This window comes from Schistocerca serialis, chromosome 11 (genome assembly GCF_023864345.2).
Source record: "Schistocerca serialis cubense isolate TAMUIC-IGC-003099 chromosome 11, iqSchSeri2.2, whole genome shotgun sequence".
NCBI classification, from domain to species: domain Eukaryota; kingdom Metazoa; phylum Arthropoda; class Insecta; order Orthoptera; family Acrididae; genus Schistocerca; species Schistocerca serialis.
In genome coordinates, this window is record NC_064648.1 from 110,540,724 (window position 1) to 110,567,062 (window position 26,339).

A 26,339-nucleotide genomic window follows, 5' to 3' on the forward strand; every position below is an offset into this window, starting at 1 on the left:
CCATAAAAAGTCAAAGATGGCGGATGGCATTAGATTTAAAAATATGCAAGTTCGTGCTTATAAAAAATCGAAAAAAAAGGCAATGCAAGAATGTTTTCCAACCAAACACAGTGCAGTATATTTTCTGAATCCCACCATGTTCAAAACGATCCACAACTTTCTTGATGAAAAAGCACACACACACACACATTGCATAATGTTCTTCCTTCTAGTATAATGAAAGAAAAAAACAAATAAGTTAAATATATTTCAGTTCTTTTAATTTTAATCTTATATATATATATATATATATATATATATATATATATATATATATATATATATATACTAGAATGTCGTGTGTGCCGAGTTTGGCACAGCTTTGCCACAGGAAACACGAAAGCGGTCGAAGACGTCCGCCTTCTCGTCGGCTCCTGATCGTTGTCAGAAGGAGGCTAGTTTTTGGTTCCGCAAAAGCTTCTATTATTTGGAAAAGAGCAACCCGGATTTCTTTACGTAATCAGTATGAATTTAATAATCACCTAAGGGAAGTTTAACAATGAACAATAAAAAAACTGCATTTGCAAATGAAATCATTAATAAATGGGGCAGCTGTGAGTTACATAGAAGACAAGGAGAGGCCTTCTGTCTACGACAAGGATGCCGCAGTATTCTCTGCTGTAGTAAAGGCTGTTTGATATTTACAAAAATAATATGGTATGGAGGGAAAAAAATAAAGGAAAATAATAGAATAAGAAATCTGGTAAACATTAAATATATTCAAACAATTCTCACAAGCAATTAGGCCTTATTTACAAACAGTATAAGTTACATAAGTACTTTTCTAACTGTATGGTGTGATCAGATTTCAGCCTGTCCTGTACTAGCTTCTTGGTTCACGTTTTTGTCACTCATTATAGTCATTACTTTTCTCCTTTCTTCAAGACAATTCTTGCACCGTTCAACACCTTCATAACAATAACTCGCCGGTTTACACTATCGAACATAAATAACTCGAATTTTATTAATTAATAATGTTGTCTGCACGCTGGCAAGACCGCTCACTTTTATGGCTTAAAGTCGACCTTCTTTACACTTTCACATTACAAGCAGAAGTACGATAAAATCTGACGATCTACAAAAGTTTTTATTGTCATCTTTTATTCAGATCGAAGCGGAACGTTCAGTTCTGCTTCTGTTAAAAAGTTTCTTTGACTGCGCAATCGATGTATTAGCGTTCGCGCTAGATGCGCATCTTTACAGTTACGTAAATTATATAAAACAAATGTCTTGCAAAGAATAGGTCTCATCTCATAAGTTGACCATTTAATATACAGATGGGTGAATGCCATTCCAAGGGTACTCACAGCTTTCATACGACGGAAATCTCAATAATATTACAACCTCTGCAATTCCATCTCTCACTCTTGTTTCCCTACTTAACGTTTATGTCAGATAATGCGTTCTAGGTTATTAACTTCGTCTTGCATTAGCAATTGTGTCGGTAATAGTAAATCATGCTGTCACATTGCGAAAACTACTCTCTTTGAATTGGATATGTTCCAGAAACTTTATGTATCAGACCCATTCCAGGAACTTTCTGCAGTTTACCAGCACTTGCAAAGAGGTGTCACGTGTTGGGGGTGACGTCTATTGCTGGTTTTTCAGCCAGTTCTGATGTCAGATCCTGTGGGTCTCTGCTAGTGGATTTTAAAGGGTAAATATTAATAGGGCAAACGGCCTGGGGCAAATGCCAAACAGTAAACAGTAAATGGCAAACGCTTAAATCAAAATACATTTTGGATAGAAAGCGGCATTGGTCATAAAGATTGCACCTCATAGAGAATGTTGTGTGTCATAACATGGTCCTACAAGGTTCGAACAATTTGCGTTGAAGATGGTCACACTGACCGAAACCTATCTGTAAATTAAAAGGATTTCAGTCTTTGTGATCGATGTCGCCATTCGTACAAAATACATTGACAATAATATAGTCGTGGTTCACATGGTTCCCAATCGAATTATACATTACAAAAACGGTTAAATGTTTAACTGTAGGTTAGGTTACATCATGCTCCGCTGTAACATCCTTACTGTCTTGCTTATTCTACTAAGACTGACCTAGTATTGTTATACCACGCTCATAAAATGCCGTTTGTTCTGAAAAGAGCTGAACTCCGAACTTACATTGCAACAAAAAAATTATGAAAAACTTAACACATGAAATTTGTCCAGTACGTTATATTACAGGCACACATGCGTGGGAGTAAAATACCTTCCACTAATATTTCGCCAGCGTATCGCTCGCGTGACTTCAAGAAGAATATAATAATTCCAATTCCAAAGAAAGCAGGTGTTGACAGATGTGAAAATTACCGAACTATCAGTTTAATAAGCCACGGCTGCAAAATACTAACACGAATTCTTTACAGACGAATGGGAAAAGTGGTAGAAGCCGACCTCGGGGAAGATCAGTTCGGATTCCGTAGAAATGTTGTAACACGTGAGGCAACACTGACCCTACGACGTATCTTAGAAAATAGATTAGGGAATGGCAAACCTAGCATTTGTAAACTCAGAGAATGCTTTTGACAATGTTGACTGGAATACTCTCCTTCAAATTCTGAAGGTGGCAGGGGTGAAATACAGGGAGCGAGAAGCTATTTACAATTTGTACAGCAACCAGATGGCAGTTATAAGAGTCGAGGGTATTGAAATCAGTGGTTGGGAAGGGGGTGAGACAGGGTTGTAGCCTATCCCCGATGTTATTCAATCTGTATATTGAGCAAGCAGTAAAGGAAACAAAAGAAAAATTCGGAGTAGGAATTAAAATCCATGGAGAAAAAACAAATACTTTGATGTTCGTCGATGACATTGCAATTCTGTCAGAGACAGTAAAGGACCTGGAAGAGCAGCTGAACGGAATTGACAGTGTCTTGAAAGGAGGAAATAAGATGAACATCAACAAAAGACAACAAAAGAGAAAGGAGGATAGTGGAATGTACTCGAATTAAATCGGGTGATGCTGCTGGAATTAGATTAGGAAATGAGAAAATAAAAGTAGTAAATGAGTTTTGCTATTTGGGGGGCAAGATAGTTGATGATGGTCGAAGTAGAGAGGATATAAGATGTAGATTGGCAATGACAAGGAAAACGTTTCTGAAGAAGAGAAATTTGTTAACATCGAGTATAGATTTAACTGTCAGAAAGTCGTTTATGGAAGTATTTGTATGCAGTCTAGCCACGTATGGAAGTGAAATGTAGATGATAAATAGGTTAGACAAGAAGAGAATAGAAGCTATAGAAATGTAGTTATACAGAAGAATGCTGAAGATTAGATGGGTAGAACTAATGAGGAGGTATTGAACAAAATTGGAGAGTAGAGAAGTTTGTGTCCCAACTTGAATAGAAGATGGGATTGGTTGTTAGGGTATATTCGGAGGCATCAAGGGATCACCAATTTGGTATTGGGCGGCAGCGTCGGGGGGTAAGACTCGTGGAGGGAGACCAAGAGATGAATACACTAAATAGATTCAGAAGGATGTATGTTGCAGTAGGTACTGGGAGATGAAGAACCTCGCACAGGTTATAAGCTTGCACAGAATAGAGTAGAATGGGGAGCTGCATCCAATCAGTCTCTGGACTGAAGACCTTGTCCCACTAAATTGAAGACGAACTTCAGTGTCTCAAGCGCGGCGTTGTATGCTCCACACCGGCGGTAGGAGCCTGCGAGTTACAGGCGCTGCTCGATAGCAAAGATATACGCTTACACACGCACCGCCTGTGGCGAAGGCGTAGAGATATACGATTCGCTTATTGATGTATGCTCGGCGGCTATGACACCATGACGACTACTCCGCAATTATCCCAAGAGCCGGATTCCATGCTTTGCCCAAATTAAAACCATTATCTCCATTTATTAAATTATTAGCTAATCTAATCTCTGTAGCTTCCTTGAAGACAGAACCCCAAAAGGAAGAGGCGCATGTTAGAATCTTCACATGACTGTAGTTGATTGAAAACTGTATCAATACAATGTTCGGCCACAGCTGACTTTCCTGGCAGTGTTAAGCTTGAGTATCTTCGATGTTCCACAGATCTCTCATGAACGGTGCGAGTTGTTTGACCTATGTGTGACTTCTCACAATTTTTGCGAGCAATCCTATACACACTCGTCTTCCGAAGCAATAAATCGCCCTTTACAGAGCCGAGTAAAGCTGCAGTCTTCGTAGGAGGCCGGAAGATCACCTTAACACTGTGTTCCTAGAGAGCACCACCCATCTTCGAGGAAAGAGCACCCACATGAGAAGTCATTCATAGGTGAATCAACACGCACGGTTCATGAGAGATCTGTGGAATATCGAAGATACAAACGCTTATCACAGACAGACAAGTGTCTGTAACTCGTAGGCGCGTACCGTCGCGGTGGAGCACGTAAGGGTGCGTTAACACATTGTTGTCTGACTTCAGTTTAGTGTGAGGATGGTAGAACGATACGCGGCCGAAACATCAGTGGAAGAAATTTTACTTCTGCAGCTGCCTGCCTGTTACTTTAATGTACTGGACATATCTGATATATTTAGAATTTCGTCATTTCTGGTACAATGTAAGTTTGAAGTTCAGCCCTTTACAGAAGAAACGGCATTTTATGAGTATGACTTAAAATTCTACTTCAATGTTAGTAGAATAAGCAGCACAGCTCCGACGAGAATGAATATGGCATATCTTGCTTATTTAATGCGAAAAATTCTGAATAGCATCAGAGAACGGATACAGAGGTACGTCTTTCCTAGATCGAGACTCAGCTGAAAGAATAGTCCACATGTACTGTATGTGCCACACACACGAGGTAGCTTAGTTGAGTTTTCTGCTGATAACTGCCCTTCAAAAACCTGCCGCCAGCATATGGTATCTGGTGAGGCACACACTGCAAGAATATTAAAAGCACAGTTGCCTGAAGAGTGCTTTTCAAGGTGATTAAGAAAACAAGCAATTTCCACCATGTCAGTACTCCGCATATATCTACATCACCTTTGCAAAAGTATATGGATGGCTTATTTTATAAAAGCATATTTGCGTTATCAGCTGTACAAATGTGCATTAATTCCCTACCGGTTTCGTTTTCAGTTATAAGAACAATCTTCACAGGATAACAACACTAGGCACCAATGGATCAAAAATACACTTTCGTCATATATTACACAACCAAACGCTGGGCATACAGATCTGCCTTAAGAGTCTATCTGCAGATAATTCATATAAATGTGATGTACACTACCTCATTTACTGTATTGTATACTTGGTGAGAACTTCACGCTTTAGCGTGGCTGTGCTAATCCGAAGAGAAGTTGGATGCTTACTTGGTTGACTGTGCACAGTGTCCACCAATCAACAGCGTCAGCCCCAAAGCAAAGAAATGGTTCACAAAAATCAAGACGCCAAAGAAACCGAATAACTATTTGCCGTTTATACAAGCATCGAATCCTTGCTACTATTGGGTGCTACTAACAGTGGTCGAGTGTGCGAACTCCGTAGTATTATATTGTATGTGTCCTGCAGGTACACTAACGAAAATTTCGAGTTTCAACTGTACTGAGGTGCAGATTGAATTGAATGGTTCACCAACCAGCCATATCAGATTACTGAGCGTACAAAAATTATTTGTTGGAAAAGAAGTAAATGATTAATGATGGTGACACGAAGGATCGTTTGAAACAGAAGAAATTTGTCACATCTGCAAGAACCGCTTCAAGGGAACATATGTGAAATACAGACATAACTGTCATTTTACAGGCAGATTTTTTGGAGCAGAACATGACAGCCGCAATTTTAAATTTACAATGCCCTTTGTGTAAGAATCTAATGAATCGTGCTTCGTATTTTATACTAAAAACTGCTGCAAACAAGTGGAAAAGCAGCTAAAATAAATACAGGACACGGAAACATACAAAACTTTCACAAAATCTATTGCAGGAGGATATTGCAGTGGTATAAAATTTCAGTTTATGGATCCCTTCAAATGAAAAAATGTTTCTCATACAGAAAGCGTGAAGGGTTAAAAATAACATGAGAGTGTTTCCACAAACAAGCACTTCAGTTTCGTCAACAAGATATGTGTCTTTCCTTACAAGCAGTAAGTGATGGATCTGGTTTTTTGGAGGAACAGCTGCCACCAATGCAAGTATTCGAAAGATTACTGAGCGGTGAAACAGCAGTCAAACAAATGCACTATAAGAAGCATCAGAATTATGGAGTTTATTTTACTGTAGGACCCTAGGAGATTCCTCCGATATATTTAAAAATAGACATATTGCCTGTATGCCTTAAAATATGTACTAAATCCGGCCTATTATTCAGCATCAACTGCCTTGACACGGAATGCATTGCTGAAAAGTACTAATATGAAACTGCAGCCTATTATGGTCCTAGAACAGCTACAATTTGTTGAATATGGCTTCAGAGATGGTATTGTACATTGCTTTTACAGGCACATAATTGCAACAAATGTTTCATGCCTATTTGTGACAAGAATAAGAATATGCCTTACATTATATATCTTGATCTCAACAGCCTTTACATTTGGGCAGTGTTGCAACACCTTCCTGTCTCTAACTTTGCTTGGCTTAGCCCAGAAACATTTGGAACTTTAAATGAGAAAATCATACCAGATGTTTCAGATTTGGTATATATTTTAGAAGTACATCTTGAATATCCCAAAACGATCCACAATTTTCGTTGACTACCATTGTGCCTTTTCGCTGACTACCATTATGCCCTGAGAAAATGGTACCACCAACTAACTGCATAAGTGGCAGAGGTATTACAAAAAAATTTCTATTTACATGATGAAACAAATATGTGAGACACTACAGGAATCTAAAACAGTGCCTGCATCACAATATGGCATTGAGAAAGGATCATCAAATATTGTTTTTTTTTCTGTTAATCTGACCAAAACCATATATAGACATTAATGCTGAGAAATGTATAAAAGGAAGAAAACGATTGCGTGAGAAACTTCTTCAAGCTCATGAATAATAGCAATTTTCGAAAAAATGTGAGAAACATCTGTGATGTGAAGTTAGTAGCGAATTGGGATGGTATGTAAGGAGCTTCTGCACTGATTACAAAAGCGAATTGCAAGTGCAGTCTCATACTTAACGAAATTTTACTTGCAGTTCAGTTCAGTGGACTTAATATTGTTTTGATACAATATTACAACAGGAGTATCTATTTTGTATATTCCTAAGAGCCTGTCTCCAGACTTTTATTATAGCTATATATTGAATAAATTTGATCCAAAGAAAGTTAAAAAGCGTTATTCATACACAGATAGCCTAATACATCATGCAACCACGACAAATATTTATGCTGTTGATAAAGGTGATGTGCACAGGTGGTTTGACCCTTAAGCTTACTCTCATGATAACACATATAACATACTATGTATCAACAAACAGATAGTTGGTTTGATAAAAGCTGAATTATCACGTTAAATTATTACTGAATTGATACTACTGAGAATAAACATATACTCTTACGATACTGAGTCACAACATGTAAAACATAAAGCAGAAGTTGTGAAACGCCCATCAGTAAAAGACATGTAATCAGTAATTCCTGGAAATGCATGTTAACTTACTCAAAAATCAGTTCTGCAGTATATAATTGGTTCTACGTTGCGCTCGTTGTCAACCATAAAGCAGTGCAATTGGAGCTGCAGTACCTGATCTAACAACTGCGCTGAATGCTTGATGTGTCATATAGGCATTGCCGACCGCAGCATCATATAGTGCTTGTTTACATATCTCTGCATTTGAATACGCGTGCCTATACCAGTTTCTTAGGCGATTCAGTTATCAGTCTTTGTTTTATGATATTATCAAAATCCTACAAAAAATGTTGACAAGTTTACCTTAAATTTTTACACGGTACTGTACTAAATGTTCAGATGGACAAAGGCTACAGACACTCACATACACACACACACACACACACACACACACACACACACACACACACACCTACTTTATATATATACACCTTCAGATGGACATAGGCTATATCACACATTGTAACAGAGAACGCCGTTTAATATGTGCTGTGCGATGCAGCCACAGTTACAGTATGTGTTAAAAATGGTTTCCACGTGCCTCAACACATGCGTGTATGTGATGCAGCATGTTGTGTTCCACACATCCACATCGGCCAGGCTGCGTCTGAACAGTGTCAGCATGAATATGCTGCTCCAGTGTCTCCACATCTGGAATGAGCTCTGCATGAACGATACTTATGAGATGGCCCCATACCCAGAAATCGTACTTTCTTAAATTTGGGGAATGAACAGGCTATGCAACTGGTCCCCTTTTCCAATAGAATATATATATATATATATATATATATATATATATATATATATAAATGAACTTCGTAAATATCTAGAAAAATTCTTGACCAGTTTACCTCAACTGTTTTAGAAGAAGTACTCATAAAATTTTGGACAGCTATAGGCTACATATTTTTCAAATATTTGGGAAATAAATATATATGTAATACATAAATGGGAAATGCTGTTAGCTAAAACTCAAGAAGTAATACAACGTTTGACACAATACTCTACTAGCATCTAGAGAGACACAGGCAATACAGTTTTTCAACAATAATGTATAGATTTTCTGTTCCAACTGACTAAGAGATAGAAAATGCTACACTTCGAATATGTGCAGTTTGGTTTTCTTATCAGTGCATCTAAACCATTAGCCAAATTGTTTCTTCCGAGTATATTCTTTCTTCTTATATATCGTTTTAAACAGAAATTGTATTAAAAACTGTGAGCTGATTTATTTCCTTCACTAAAGCCAGTTTTAAGAGGAAATAGGTATTTGTAGTTTTGTCTTATCGATTTGTGATTAGGATACTAGTAAGGAATCTGAATCATCCAAGAACTTGCACCCATACCCATTCACATATTAAAACTATGATGAATACTGTCGTGGAAGATACTGTCCTTACAGATCCAGCAAATGTAGAGATCTCTCCTGTACAGCTTATTTAATGATCCCCAATGATTTACACATTCACTTAAGGTGACTTCATTTCCCAATTAAGGTTTCGTTTGCAGTAGCAACATAGACAGCTCAAGGTCAGAGAGAGAGAGAGAGAGCAGAAGAGGAAATGGATAGAGAGGGAGGGGAAGAAAATGGGCAGGGTCAGGGGGAAGGAGGAGATGCACAGACACAGGAGTGGGGAGATGGACAATGAGAGGAAGCACGAGGAGGAGATGGATAAATAGAGGGGAGAAGAGGACGAGATGGAGAGAGAGGAGGGGGACAAGGTGACTTGGAAGTATTCCCACACAAATTTAGCAACTGCCAAGCTTTTATGCGTTCGCAAGTATATTGCAAAGACAGAGATTAAATTTGTTGATAACTGGGAAGTACAGTGTTTGCCATAACTGCTATAAACTGAAAGAGAGACAGAGAAAGATTAAATACACTGACGATGAAACAGTGTAGTATTCGGCATAAACATTAGTGGAGTGTAAAATAAGACGAATTTTACTAGCAAGAGGTTACAGTATTTTACATAAACGTTAAGTATGAAAACAGAGAGAACATTAGAGAATGTGAGATGAAATTTACTGGCAAAACAGTACAGTGTTAATATAACATTAGTGTGTGTCTGTGTATGGTCGTGCACTTACGAAAGTTTGGAATATGATGTTCATTGGCAATAAATAGATACTGCACTGTGACTAGTTGAAAAACTATTTCACACCTATGTCAACTTGCACTCTTACATTTCCACCATTTCACCTGTCATATTTTTAAATTTACCTCCATCTGCAAGCTTAAATTTATTAAATTCTGTGCCACGTGCCATCATAAGTATTTTATAATTTCTCCCACCCTCCAAGTTTACAACATCATGAGTTCTAGGTCTTTGATGGTGACATGTGCATGTGTCAAGGTCACTGATGATGTCATGCATTGAAGATCAGTGTTCTCATGTGACACCACCATGTTTCAAGAGCAGCCAACCTGTTCTGGATAGTACACTACACATCTACTACGACTCTGCATCTATGGCATACGTCAGCTGCTGCTATAAATAGCATCAGACATTGTCTATGACTTTAAGATTAGGCCGTATAGTCGGCATGTACAGGCGGAGTAGGTTGGCTGTTTGTCAAATCAGGAACATGGTTTATTTCGTAAGATGGAAGTGTCCACGGCATACTCATCACGAAGATGTTGAGGATAGGGAGAGACTGTTGAAGTAACCATCCTGGCTTAGTTTCATGGTGTCCTGAATGAGTGGATCAAAGTCATGGTGCGGAAACCACACGCAAAACATTACACAAGCACCTTCAGCCCGATAACACACCCCATACACACTGAACATTAGACGCTTAACTGGAATGTCGGTGCACAAAGTGCCTTGATCATCTGAGGATAGGCTGTCCAGTTTCTGTATGGCTTGTTCCATTGAAGACGCGTATTTTTACTTGCCACTATAGGCAACGGCCTTTTGCAGTGCATCCGACTCGAAATCTCTTATCTATGCAGGTGCCTTCTCGTCGATCATTCGCTAATTCATTGAGAAGGACCTGCATTCAGTGAGAGCAGATATTTACGTTGGGTTTGAAACCCACTGTTACTGACTCCAAGTGACAGTCGCCTCTGGTCCTGACGGCTAGGGTGTTTATTTGACGACTGTTCTCAGGCTGTGTTACATCAGTGTGAGTGGTACATCATTCCTTGTGAGACACTCTGACAGTCCGAAATGATACACGAAGAAACTGGATAACTTCATTTCTGACCTTGGTCATGTGCATGTCCCAAGACGATAGTACGTCCACCCACATACAGCCGTCTGCCACAAACAAACCGCGATTGCCACCTCACTGCCACCACCAACGTGAGCTGTGGAGGGTCACGTGACCACCTGGTACAAGTTCTGTGCCACCTGCAGCAATCCAAAGCAACCCATGTACTTCATGAAGGCGGTGAATAACATTCTGTCCAGAGAGCTTATTTCGTGCTTCGATGCACGTGCATTTGATGATTTGAGACTTGCACTTTTCGACTACTTTTAATTCATCTAAAAGTAAGCAGCTGGTTGGAAATTTAGTTATAGTGGCCGACCTGATATAAACACATTTCGTTCGTTTTTAATTTCACTCAGAAATTTGCTACCATTATCAGGCATTGCACAGAGTCCGCGCACATGATTACTATACACCTCCACAGACCTGGTCAGTGTTTCTGGCATGTGTATGGAGTGATGTTCGATTTCCGATACTGGCAGGGATCTTTTCTTTGTCAGAGAACAAGAACAGAGCGTACCCAGCCTCATGAAAGCCGACAGCTGGGAGCGTGGCGTGCTGACCCCACGATCCTCAGTTCCACATCCAGGCGCACCATTAGTAGAAGATGACACAGTGGTTCTTCAATCCCCATTGACCCATCAGGGATGGAACACGGAGTCTGTCATTACTGTTAGCGACATTTTTGCATGGATGTTGCCACCACAACTTTCACTGAATATCTACAAATCTCAAGTCCTAGATCATTTCAACATACTTTTACTCAGAAGGAACTGCTGCGGGAGTGTGTATTCAAACACAGAGATATGTAAACAGGCCGAATACGGTGCTGCGGTCGGCAACCCCTATATAGGATAACAAGTGTCTGGTGCAGTTGACAGATCGGTTAATGCTACAACGACCGATGGCACACAACATCTTCGAGGTAACGATAAAGCGGGGATTTTCCCGTACGACCATTTCACGAGTGTACGGTGAGTATCAGGAATCTGGGAAAGCATCCAATCTCCGACATCGCTGCGGCCGGAAAAAGATATTGCAGGAACGGGACCAACGACGACTGAAGAGAATCGTTCAACGTGACAGAAGTGCCACTCTTCCAGAAATTGCTGCAGATTTCGACGCTGGGCCATCAAGCAAGTCGTGCGAACCATTCAACGAAACATCATCGACATGGGCTTTCGGAGCAGACACAAAGCTTTATGCCTCGCTTGGGGCCATGAATACCGACACTGGTGTGTTGACGACTAGAGACATGTTGCCTGGTCGGACGAGTCTCGTTTCAAATTGTATCGAGCGGATTGATGTGCACAGGTATGGAGATTACCTCATGAATCCATGGACCCTGCATGTCATCAGGAGGATGTTCAAGCTGGTGGAATCTGTGTTATGCTGTGGGACGCGTGTAGTTGGAGTGATTTGGCAGCCCTGGTACGTCTAGACACGACTCTGATGGGTGATATGTAGGTAAGCATGCTGTCTGATTACCTGCTTCCATTCATTTCCATTGTGAATTCCGACGGTCGGGGACAATTCCAGCAGGACAATGCGACACCCCACACGTCCATAATGGCTACAGAGTGGCTCCAGGAACACTATTATACTTTTAAACCCTTCTTCTGGTCACCAAACTCCCCGAAATGAACAATATTGACCGTATCTGGGATGGCTTGCAATGTGTTGTTCAGAAAATATCTCTACCCCTTCGTACTGTTACGGATTTATGGACATCCCCATAGGATTAATGGAGACTGTTCCCTGCAGCACTACTTCAGACATTAGACGAGTCAGTGCCATGTCGCGTTGCGGCACTTCTGTGTGCTCGCGTGAGCCGTACACGATATTTTCCAGGTGTAACAGTTTCTTTGCCTCTTCAGTGTATTTTAATATCACGAGGGAAACATTTGTTCTGCAGCTGATATTCATTTAATCGCATACTGGGTTTCAGCTTCGTAAGCAGTAGTTCACCCATAGTCTAGGAATAGCGTCTTGGGCCCTAGGTCCCAGTTTCTAACCCAGCCATTGCTTCATTCTGTACTAAGAATAAATCTGTATTACAGTTGTGTCTCTCTATTTGTCTGTTCGAACACGCTTCTCCAAAATTACTAGATGAATTTTCTTGACTTCACAGGTAAGTAGAGCATAGCTTGGGGCTCTGTGAAGGCTTTATTCCAACACAAAAAAAACCATAACCGAAAGTTTTATTCATACTAACCTACTCAACTAATTTCGATGAAAACGGGTATGGAGACTACTAACTTTGAAGAAGAAGGCAGGCTACAATATACCTATTGATTTAATAACATTACGTGACCTAAGGGAAAATACTTAGACGCATGCTCTTGCCCATGCCTCTCCATACACACGGCTCAGCAGTGACATTGCACGATGCCATGCACTGTGTACTGGGACGGCTTGGGAGAGGGACGAGCAGGTGCACATCACATGCTAAGCTTACCCAAACAGACAGACATGTGAGGGCAGATAATGTTATTGCACATACGATAACTTACTTACTCACCATCACTCATCATCACAAAACTACTGTTACGCAAGTACAACTATGGTAATAGCTATGTTTACCCTTCTACGTGCTGCTGACTTCCAATACTGGGGGCAGCCACAACTGATGCATACCACAGCTGTGGTCTCCTGCTGCTGCCTGCTGGGTCATCGTGAATGAGAAAACTGGTGAACAGCCAGCCTCTCCCCTCCACTGGGTCATCATAGATGATCTACAAGCTGCCATCTTTGCACCGGCCAGTCTACTAGATACATCTGGCTGACTCGTGAACATGTGCAGCAGTTTTGCTCGACTCACTGTGGATAACCAGGCAACTCGCACGGCAACTCGCATCTTGGATCACCATCAGCAGACACTGCATGAGTGCAGGATGGGGTGATCATCGAAAGCACTGAGTTGGGAGCTGATAACGTCCTGTGGGCTACGCATGCCGCGCCTGCTGCCGATGCCAACTCTACATGCAGCTGAGGCATTGACCTGCGCCAGCAGCATCACGACACACTGACGAGGCATCAGCATCTCTTCACAGCATGTGCACCTGCCACTGGCTGACCTCTCAGTTCTGAAAGAGCTGGAACTTGTTGTAAACTTTGCCTGGCAGAAACTGTAATGCTTTCTTGTGGACGTCTCCATGCATGCAGTGGACATCTCACCTTCACACCTCACAGGTCTCCCTAACTGCATCGTGTCCTAAGAGCTGAGCCATAACACCTCCGGCTAACTACCCTGAACTGTTTCTGCAGTGATCCAGCATCTGGTTACCTGCGATTCGTGAAGACTGGAGCCAGAATCAGATCTCAGTATCACTTTCCTGGTCTCTATTGATCTATTAGACACCATGTGGGCCACTGTAGCGGACGACAGCAATGGTGTGCCACATTACTCCTTTCATCTAACTGTTTTCTCTTGCATTTCCTCGATGTGCTGGCACAAATCGACGAACTCATCTGTTGCTGTTACATCCATTATCTGTAGAATTTGGCAACTGTCATCTGTGAAACGTCGCCTCCAGTGTGAGATTTTGTTAGTCTCTCGCATATCCATATTCACAATGTAGCATGGGAGGAAAACATTCTGCATGTAGCAGACTTGTTGCTAATCGTTACAAAATTATTTCTTAATCACACACACACACACACACACACACACACACACACACACACACACACACACACAAGGTATCCACACTCACACTTATATTATCAGCTCTAAACTGTGTACTGTTGTCCTGCAAAGGACATGTTAGCTAAAATAATGGCAGACACTGGAAGAGTGTAATTATTCTCTATCTTACACTTGACACCTAAAACCTGGCTGTGGATTCTTAAATTATGCTCCAGAATGCTATTTCCATGTCCAAATTGTTCCGTAGCAGTACATATCATTACGCCTATCGCTCTCATTTATCCAGCACTGAACGAAGCTGTCACTGAGCAGGTTGGCTGAGGCACCGATCAGCACCCTTGACAATTCTAAATGTCGCGTTTTAGAATCGCCTAACTGACGAAAACTCTGTGTTTGCTCTTCCTCATCACGAAAGCTCTGGACTCCGTGGTATTCAAACGGCACAAGGGAAAAGTGGCCATATCCTGAGGAAGTGGGATATATAATGAAATTGCTAGGTGTGTCAGTGGCGTAGAGGAGCAGAGTGTGAGACATGTTGTGAAGAACTGCCTACACCATGTTTTTGAAGGTGGTCTGAACGACTTGCATCAAGTGACACTGAGTACCAAAGTCTGCTTCATCGAACTCAAATACTGACCGTTAGTACACTGTGTATGCTCCCTAAAGCCATACTGCAGTAATGATCCTTCTGCAGCAGAGCACATTCCATGTCCTGTCATAGTTTTAGATGAATGTGTGCACAGGCATTCTTGTATTTCAACAGAGACCGCTCAGCTTACTAAAGACTCACATATCTCTCACAGTTTAGGCTGGAATAACTCAGTCTGATTCCTTGATTGATCTCTAACGACCTATGATCTGGTCACCTCTGCCATAGGGAAATGTAAAATTTTGAGAGAGTACAATTAGAGTATGTTCTGGCAAAAAATTAAATTTCAGAATATTATTTATTACGTCAGGTAACTCCATTTTATTTTGAAAGGTTCAACGACGTGGAATGGAATCTGGAGACGTTGTCAACCGATCATCGGAGGCAGCCTCTGCTCTCCCAGTTACTCCAGGCTGCTCGTCGCATCACGCAGGCCATAGTCTCCAGGAGTGACCTTGCCTATACATACAACAGGCATTTTTTTCGGAGTTACCAGTACTTGAACAAAACTGGTGAGTAGTTTGTTTGGAAGTATGCTATCAAGAAAATCTCATCTAAGCTGGTGAACATGCAGATGATGTGGTTGTGTCAGAGCAGATAACTGTGTCCTAATCAAAATACCCTGAAAAAGTGAACTTAGAACTAAATAATAACCACATTGCACGAAGAAAGCAATATTTCATGATAACTGGGTAGCACATAAGGTACCTTTTATGCTTGATAATATTGCTTACCATAAATATTGAAGAAAAACTGTAATTGATGTCAAATAAGTATACTAGAGAAAAAATGTGAACCCCCCCCCCTAGGTGAGAGACCACACCGACATCACAACACAGTGTATGGGGAGGCAGAGGGTCCACAAAGCCATCCAGCTATATCACACCCAGCTGAAGCCACTCATCAGGTCCCACAAAGCTACCAAATTGCAGGGATGTTGAATGCTACAATTCACACACTGGTCTCTGGCATTTTCTGTGACATTAATATCACATGATATGGGGGCCAGTCAAGGTGTCTAAGTACACCTGGGTGATCGTCAAGGCATTAACATATCTATTCAGTCATGAGAACATGACTGATGGCTTGGAAGATGGGAGTGTCCACAGTATACTCAACATGAAGGTCTGGAATACGTCCAGAATTAAATATTACTACACAACGTGATGTGGTCTAGACTACAAATAACTTTTCCACAAAGGTCTGACACATGACAGTTTAAGAGTCTCGTCCGTTGTCGTTCTGGTGATATCAATGATGCAGAAAGGTCCTGTACGCTTCACCCTAAATTTGTAAAGGTTTTTAGGCGATCTTGTGCCATGCTTGGCACATCTGGAAATTTATCGAGACCTGCTGACACACACATTTTAGTAAGGAACAAGGATCTGCTAAACAACGTAAACACCATCAGAACAGACGACACGAATTGAAAGAAAGTAAGATTAGGCGACATGTCCTTACATATAATTTAACAAACGTTAAATCCATAGCGAATTTAAATACATTTTATTTATTTATTTATCCACACATTTATTTCACCTGATAAGATTGCGCCATTCATGCATTTTCTAACATCTAAGCTAACGGTTTTAGTGACACAACATTACAACACACATAGCACATGAGAGGTACATGATGATAATAATAACACCGATAACGAGAATAATATTAACAGTAGTGAGAGATATAGTAATGGATAGCTGCCATTTAAGATTTCCGTTATCCTTCCCTTTTTATGTTCTTATCGAAACTGGGTAATGACTGGCAACAGATATATATGGCATCAGTGCAAAAGGAATATTGTGGGACAGAAGTTCCCTGGACACAGGAAGGGCAAGAAAGGTTAGCGTGTTATTAGTAGATGGCATGGAAGGTAGAAAATAGACAGGGGTGAGGACTATGTTGATAGTGTTGACAATAAAGAGGAAATACTAGCTCACTGCCTGATGGAAGCAAGGTAAATGGGATATGCTGAAGGGGATGATAAGCTGATGATAACTGGTAAACCATTAATCCCGTCTTGTATGCAGATCCGTTTTGGATAAAACGTAATTCACATGAAAGTTTGTCCCACAGCCGTACAGATGAAATGGAGAAGGAGATGGAGAAAGGTATAGTGTTGTCCAAGGGTACAACCAATATGCAAAGTGCTGTACATATCTGATCTGGTATTGCAGGTATGGAAAAATGAAAGCTGTTTCATATACTTGTATAAGGAGAGCTGTTGTGGACATGAGTGACTATAAAACCAATGAAGCAAGTGGATCGTGTGGAAATGACATCACCTGTCTGGCGGAATCCATGTGATCTGAGCATAGGAAACTGGAATTTTTCACGTGTATCTTGTACACTCACTCATAATTAGCTCGAGACCAGTATATCTGTTCTGACTCTGGGTCTATATGCACTTAAAAGACCCTAACAAATGGAAATGTTAGTGCAAGTTGCCTACACACATGGTTCTATGAAACGACCTAGAATGCTTGACTTTGTCAAGATAGCACTGGCTTATCAACGTCATCATCAAGCTTGTCAGTGACCTGAAGCCACACTAACTCCATATCCCTACTCTAACCAATCACAGCCTAGCATTAAAGTGAAACAGCCTACCAAAATCCAACATGGAAGATCAAATCCAATTGTGCTTTGCACCTCATAACTCATTTTCCCTCTCCCTCCCTTTTCCCAGTCAACCACAGCTTACTATTAAGACAAAACAGTCAATTGAAATCTAAGATGGTGAAATTAGCCCACTGGTGGTTTGTAAACCACCCACTCACACTCTCCTCCCCCCCCTCTCTTTCTCTTCAGCCAATCCCAGTTATACACTCCTGGAAATTGAAATAAGAACACCGTGAATTCATTGTCCCAGGAAGGGGAAACTTTATTGACACATTCCTGGGGTCAGATAAATCACATGATCACACTGACAGAACCACAGGCACATAGACACAGGCAACAGAGCATGCACAATGTCGGCACTAGTACAGTATATATCCACCTTTCGCAGCAATGCAGGCTGCTATTCTCCCATGGGGACGATCGTAGAGATGCTGGATGTAGTCCTGTGGAACGGCTTGCCATGCCATTTCCACCTGGCGCCTCAGTTGGACCAGCGTTCGTGCTGGACGTGCAGACCGCGTGAGACGACGCTTCATCCAGTCCCAAACATGCTCAATGGGGGGCAGATCCGGAGATCTTGCTGGCCAGGGTAGTTGACTTACACCTTCTAGAGCACGTTGGGTGGCACGGGATACATGCGGACGTGCATTGTCCTGTTGGGACAGCAAGTTCTCTTGCCGGTCTAGGAATGGTAGAACGATGGGTTCGTTGACGGTTTGGATGTACCGTGCACTATTCAGTGTCCCCTCGACGATCACCAGTGGTGTACGGCCAGTGTAGGAGATCGCTCCCCACACCATGATGCCGGGTGTTGGCCCTGTGTGCCTCGGTCGTATGCAGTCCTGATTGTGGCGCTCACCTGCACGGCACCAAACACGCATACGACCATCATTGGCACCAAGGCAGAAGCGACTCTCATCGCTGAAGACGACACGTCTCCATTCGTCCCTCCATTCACGCCTGTCGCGACACCACTGGAGGCGGGCTGCACGATGTTGGGGCGTGAGCGGAAGACGGCCTAACGGTGTGCAGGACCGTAGCCCAGCTTCATGGAGACGGTTGCGAATGGTCCTCGCCGATACCCCAGGAGCAACAGTGTCCCTAATTTGCTGGGAAGTGGCGGTGCGGTCCCCTACGGCACTGCGTAGGATCCTACGGTCTTGGCGTGCATCCGTGCGTCGCTGCGGTCCGGTCCCAGGTCGACGGGCACGTGCACCTTCCGCCGACCACTGGCGACAACATCGATGTACTGTGGAGACCTCACGCCCCAGGTGTTGAGCAATTCGGCGGTACGTCCACCCGGCCTCCCGCATGCCCACTATACGCCCTCGCTCAAAGTCCGTCAGCTGCACATACGGTTCACGTCCACGCTGTCGCGGCATGCTACCAGTGTTAAAGACTGCGATGGAGCTCCGTATGCCACGGCAAACTGGCTGACACTGACGGCGGCGGTGCACAAATGCTGCGCAGCTAGCGCCATTCGACGGCCAACACCGCGGTTCGTGGTGTGTCCGCTGTGCCGTGCGTGTGATCATTGCTTGTACAGCCCTCTCGCAGTGTCCGGAGCAAGTATGGTGGGTCTGACACACCGGTGTCAATGTGTTCTTTTTTCCATTTCCAGGAGTGTATATTAAAATGAGATGTGAAAATGGCTCCAGTTCTGCAGTATTTGCGTACACATACATATCTCTGTATTTTATCACTGTAATGCACGAACCCACACACACACACACACACACACACACACACACACACACACACACCTTGTGTAATGTACGACTTGTATAAACACTGCACTTCCTCATCATTTAAATTCCATCTCACAAATATTTCCAATCTCTCTTTCCACTTCTGCCTCAATATTAAATTTCATCTCACATACATTTGTGTACAAATTTATTCACACAAGTGTTACACAGGGGATGAAAGAAAAACCAAAAGTCATACGTATATAAATTTTATTGTAAATATTTTGGCATGAAAATTTGTCTTGTCATTGTATAACACACAGTGTAAAATTATGAATGTACCCTTTGTCACTCACTTTGTTTAGAACATCATCTACTGCAAACTATATGTTTTTAAGTTTGAGTAAATATTAGAGACAACTGCATTAGACGTCCCAGTTTCGACTGCTCCATCTGCTTTCATAAATTCTAAATGGCATTGAATCGCATTTTATAAACTAACTCTATAGATACATTATGAATAATATATTCTTAATGTAAGAATGAACTGGCTCGTTTTACTGGAACAGAATAATTTCGATGTAAAATATATAATTGTACGTATCATACACTTAGAAAACAAGAAAATGTTCAGAAACTGTAAAGTACTTCCTCTGAACTTTTATAAAAGTTTCAGAGGAAGTACTTTATTAAACACTACTTCAGAGTAAACAAGGAACCACAAGAAACTTCTTTTATAGCTCCGATATTAATATTTATGTTCCTCCACCGCGTAATAGTTTATGTACATAAAGTAACATTTTTATGTAAACAATAGACACAATGACACAACAAAATTTTCGAAATAAATTGTGACTGTGTTACTCATGCTTTCGAAATGTATCATGCACGTGGCGTAACTGCTCAGAAAGTTAAGTCCAGCACGACTAATAGTCGAGAACTTAGACGGCAGATATATCCTGCACTCTTTCAGACGAACTAGCACCGCTGCCTGGAATTTCGTGCGTCTCACACTCAGTATCAAATAGCGTTGCCATTGCATAACGTCGGCAGTCTCAAGGAGCGTTTACACATGTGCGTATAGTCGCTGCGCGGCTTTGCTTGCCCCACACGCAAGTAGAGAGCGTGAAGGTGTCTGCCTTTTCTGCAACAGGAGTGATTTCATTCACACCTGCGTTCACACTGGGCACCTCTACTTGCATGTGTGGCGAGCTACAGCCGCAGTTCTGGAGGCGCCCACAGGTGTAAACACGCCGTTACACTGCGTTCTGCGCTATCACTCTCACCCATATCCTCCGACTTACTTGACGTGGAATCCCTGAGTTCCTGTATTACAACAAGAAAAACATACAGATCCTATCATGCACTGCATTTTATACTCCACAATTTGCGATGACAGCGACTACTATGATGACAGTGACATTATTATGGAACAGTGTCAACTAAAAGTTTGTGCAGGGAGTCTTCCAGCTTTTATAAGGCGTCATCACGCTGAGTCACCTGAGAAGTGCGTGTTAGTCAGCAAGTTTTATGTTGTTGTCGACACAAGCTACATATTTCGTTTTCGACATTTCCGAAGAATATCATCGAAGGCCCGGGATATCCCGAAAACTTAGTCTTAGGCGGCATATAAGCAGATCTGGCATCTCTCTGCCATCTTCACTGTGGTACAAAAAATTTTGCGGCAAAAGGTTTTTTTCTGCTCTGCAAGGAACGTATAATAATCTTGACCATGCCACGCATGGCTTTGCAATGCCCACAGATCTCTCCTGTAAAAAGGTGGTACTCCAGCTGAATGCTCTCTCAGTATGGTTCAGGTGCCAAATTTACGTGAGATCAGTCCACACATTTTGCATGATGCCTGTTTTAAGCACTGGAATGTTCTGCAAACGATCCATCATAAACTTGAAGCAATAATCGTAACTAACTATTCTAAACATTCAGCTGGAGAGAACATGCAGACAATTAACAACATGGTACAAGTGTTTACACTGGAGGGATGGAACAGAATACTAGCAAAGCTTATGAACGATGAGTTTTTGTTTTTCTCTGATGCAAGCGACTGGCACACTATAGATTTGAGCCATGGCACAGAACTTCCATGGATTATGTTTTGCGATATTTTAGACTAAGTGAGCAAAATGGAGATTAATTTCGTGTCTGAATCTGTATGTAGGTAGGAAAAGTGTGGATAAAATGCACTAACACTGAACTGCAGCACTAGCATGAGTCCACAACTTTGAACAAATATCGGTTGATGTATTGCAATATATAGCCAGAAAAATGGAATTTACACTCTGGTTTTCAATAGTGGGATTAATTTCCTGCATTTCAATAGCGCAAAACAGTCTTCAAGGATTTTATGTGTATGGAAGATAACATAAAGGAAATGGAATCTGATATGAACATACAACCTGTCACATAAGCTGATTCATAAATTCCGTTGTACAGATCATTAATCATCAAAACATCTCTAGAGAAACATCAACTGTGTGATTACTGATATCATAACGTAAGAGTGAACAGGTTTTTCATGTGTTTTTAATCAGCATATCAGATACATCTTTACCCTTGTCAACTTTCAATGAAAGTTAAGGGAATTTTCGTTCTAAATTAGAAAGATTGTGCTAATATGCATGTCTCCAGTTGAAAACTTTGAGTGCTTTGACAGTCTGTGTCAGTGACATTACATTTTCCCAACCAATCCCAACATCTATAAGAGAAATAGGAAAGGTAGCTGATGAAAGCTTTCTGTACTGCTAAGCATATAAAATTCCTTTAAAATCCGACAACGAGCGGAACACAAGCGAATACTAGTGGAATGCAGTTCATTCATGTTCACCTACCCACAGAATTAGTTGCTCATTCATCCAAAATTCGATACATTCAGTAACAGAAGTACACTCATTTTTTGTTTTAAAGTGTTAGGTTAATCGGTGATGTTCAGCCTGCAGAGGTCTTCTACAACTCAAGACCCTCAGCTGCAACAGCTGACTGCGAGTTTTCTTCTGCTCGATGAGGAGGAGGTTATTAAACCACATATTCCCTGTGGGTACTGTACACTGAATGAAAAAAAAAAACATGTCTTAGTGATTTCATGGATGTGAAACATGTATTACTGGTCTCTGCGTAAAGGAATGCATGCGCAAGGGAAGACTTCCTACTTTTTATTTATTTTGTTGTGCGTTACCGCTTGTGTCGAATTTTGGTGGAACGACTGTGCTCTCACTCCAACTACTAGCAGGAACTGCAATATTGAAACAAAGAAATGGAAGAGTAATGAGTGAAATACAGATAAAAATAATAAAATATAAAACATCAGAGTAATCGAATTATTTATTTGCAAGACTTACATACCCCCGTTGTAGAGAAGCTGAAATGATGTTGGCAGCTATGGTGATATAGCATTAATGTCTTCTGTATGTGAAATCTCTGGTTTCACGTCAAACCCGTCTGTAACTTTTAGTGAGGAGTTTCCCAAAATTCCTTAATTAAAGTGTACATTCTCGCTGAATCAGGGACTGCACATGCACGTTCGTATCTCGAGTTTTACCACCAAACCTATCCCGACAGAAGAGTCCTTCTCTTTCTCTTCCTCATTTCCAAGAAAGTATGTGTGCTGTCACGTTATCTCCACCCTTTGAGAAGCAGGCAGCATTCTGTGCAGAATTTTAAAGGTAATCGTTGTGAACTGGATCAGAAAGTGAACACTTAGTTACATGCAAACCACATGATATTCGACACCCACAATGAATTTCAGAGGGTGAGATTTTCAGTCAGGTTTCTGAACAATCTGGGTGAATGAGCAATGACTTCTCTACATAGGTGACCATGAATGAACTGCATTCCATTAATATTCGCTTGTGTTCCCTCGTTGTCGGTTTTTGAAGGAATTTTATATCCTTAGCAGTAAAGAAAGCTTTCATCAGCTATCTTTCCTATTTCTCTTGTTGTTGTTGGCATTAAATTCAATGACCTCAAATGACTAGTTGTAGAGTCTGCTTTTAGAAGCTGAATATGTAGGGGAGTGGTAGACCACAGGCTTCGTTTTAAGGAACTTAGGACTTTCTTAGGCGCCTGTTATCACGTTTTTGAAAGCAAAGTTCGTCTGATTAATCAACACTTTCAACTCACTTTTTCGTCAGTCTGAATCTTTCCTTTGCAGACATCTGGTGAAGAAAACTGTATCTCAGTACCAAAAATGCGACTTTAATACCATCCAAAATCATTGATGGTTGTTACCTGATTAATGTCAGTCACAAGCTGATAAGGACACTGGAGACTTTATGGTAAAGAGAGACTAGACAGGCCTTGACGAAAACACAGAGTTCGCCAGAAAAATGTATACGTTCTTTGTGAGCCTCTATTTAGATATCGATATTATCATTCGATTCGAGTTACGAGTGTGTTGAAGTATGGTCTCTGGTTCAACAGGTGTAAGTACTTTCTTCTCGGTATTGAGAAAACACGATGGTTGGACATTTGAGCAACGAAAATGTGTTGTGAAGTGGTTTTTCAGGTTTGATAATACCGTTGAATTGCAACGTCAATGGAGGCGGGAGTTTGAAACAAAACCGCCAACCCGCCTAACAAACGCATCATTGACACGTTTGAAGTGCATGGAACGATTTGTGATGTTCAGATCAGGAAGACAGAGTACAGCTACAAGTCCTCCTTCGTCGGCTCTTGTGTTGGAAACGTTCGTTAATTCTCCACAGAATTCTGCATGTGATGTGAGGGTTAGCAGTGCAAGTTTACGATGAAATCTGAAAGCTGCAAAGTGGAAAGTTTACGTTCGAAGATTACTGAACCCGATTAATGAAGACGATCCCGATCGCGGAATGCAATTTTGTGAATGGTATCAGCAAAGTGATGATGAACAATTTGTGATGAAGGTAATGTGGAGTGATGAGGCACAATTTAAAATTAAGGGAACCGTGAATAGAGACAACAGTGTGCACTGGGAATTGTAAAATACTCATGTTTATGTGGATAAAATGGTCAATCTACCAGGGGTTCATGCGTGGGTTCATCTAGGGGCCTGTTAGGACACTTTTTCTTTGATGCTACTGTCACTGGGGAAGTGTACCTGGGCATGTTACGCACAACAAATTTGCCAGGTATACGTGTGCTTTATGGAGCTGACTAAGAGGTCTTCTACCAATAGGACACGGCGCCACCACACTACCACCGAGCCATAGGAGCTTTGCTGGATGGCCATTTTCTGGGGCACTGGATTGGACGAAGAGGGCCCTTTAAGTTCCCTTCACTGTCGCCAGATCTCACACCTTTGGACTTTTGTTTGGGGGGGGGGGGGGGGACTGTGAAACATAGCGTCTATCGACATAAGCCACGCACACTGGAGGAACTTCGCCAGGAGATTCCAGCGACATGTGCAGCTATCTCCACTCTAGCACTGACTGACGTAGTTGCGGCGACCGCTCGTCGATCTGTTATGTGTGTAGATGCCAACGGTGAACATTTTTAACATTTAAAGGAATCATGTGCTAAACTGAAGGTTGTACAACACGTGCGATCAATTATGAAATGCGAAATAAGCACATAAGTAATACTTTTAGTTTCTTAAAGGATGTGTACATTTTTACAGCGGACTCTGTAGTTCAATAGCATGTCAAGATAAATGACAACAAGAAAGTGTATGCAGAAGCATACACGAAACTGTCTACAATGATAGCAGATAACCGTGCAATAACAACTGTCCAGTCCCAGAACAATGCGTACTTCAAGTGGTCAATGCTAGCAGCATTGTATCCTGTTAATCAACATATGGTACTTACGAATAAATGTATTTTATATGGAAAGAAATTAAATTTGTCCAAGGTATCATTTCCTGAAAAGCTGAGACATGTTCACATTTTCGAAGTACACAGTGAATACGACTGTAAATGTCTACCACATCCACTATTCAGTTTATGAATGGATGATTACAGAAAATAAGAGAGAGGACCAAAAATTTCGAATTGTACTGTTTCTTATCGTACAATACCATCGTGACAAGCATGTGAATCTATTAATGCTGTAGTTTACTGATATAAATAAATGTCATACATAAATTTACCATAATTAACAGAGCACATTTTTTCTGCTTATTAGATTTGAACTGTAGTATGTGCCTGTGCTGTTATCATTCCCAGGAAAAGTCAGATGCAAATTTAGTTAAATGGTCAGCAGCATATTTCGTGCTGGCAAAAATTAGATTGTAAAATTTACAAAGTGAAGCAACAAACTGGAACTACATCTCGTAATTTATGCCGGAATGGCATGCAAGTTAGAACTAGTTACTGCTTGTAATCATAGCACTTACTCTGATTCATATTCGGATCAGAACACTTGCAGAACTCATTCAGCACTGTGGCTATGAGCAGGATTATTCCGAATTTAAATTGTGTTGAGTCAGCGACTGCATAATGGTTCACTGAAGAGCTCCATGCAATCGCCGAGAGTAAGAATTTATTACAAAATAAAAGGATGGAAATGAGCTCTGAAGAAGAATTGCTGTTCACTCGTCAGAGGTCTGTGTATTGGCCTGGAGCTATTTGACGAAGGTGATGAAAATTGTCACCAACTCCCTGGTGCATACCGATTTGCATCACATGCAAGTTGCAGTGTGAATTACAGGTCTCAGTATACAGTGCCCGTCACATTCCATAATCTGAGCATTTGTAACAGACATTTCTTGATCACAAACACTTGTGAGGAAAAGACAACTGATGGCAACAAAGAGATTAAATTAAATCCAGCTCATGTTTCTCTTCTGCTTTCGAATATGGAGAAATATATATATTTTATGAATAGAATTGCTACATTGCACCAAAAGTGGTACTGCAACGTAAATTTCTGACATATCAGTTCACTAAATTTGTTGATATGATTGGTTGAAAGGTGAGCCTCTGACCGGAAAAC

The 26,339-nt window shown here is 41.3% G+C and overlaps 1 protein-coding gene across 1 annotated transcript in view; it reads left to right on the forward strand.

Annotated features, from left to right (window-relative positions):
• The window catches only part of LOC126426509 (uncharacterized), an 88,603-nt gene that overhangs the window by 24,329 nt on the left and 37,935 nt on the right, over positions 1 to 26,339 (forward strand). The window contains exon 3 of the mRNA XM_050088415.1: positions 15,439 to 15,617. Coding sequence (XP_049944372.1) covers positions 15,439 to 15,617 — 179 coding nt within the window. The remainder of the gene's footprint in view (positions 1 to 15,438; positions 15,618 to 26,339) is intronic.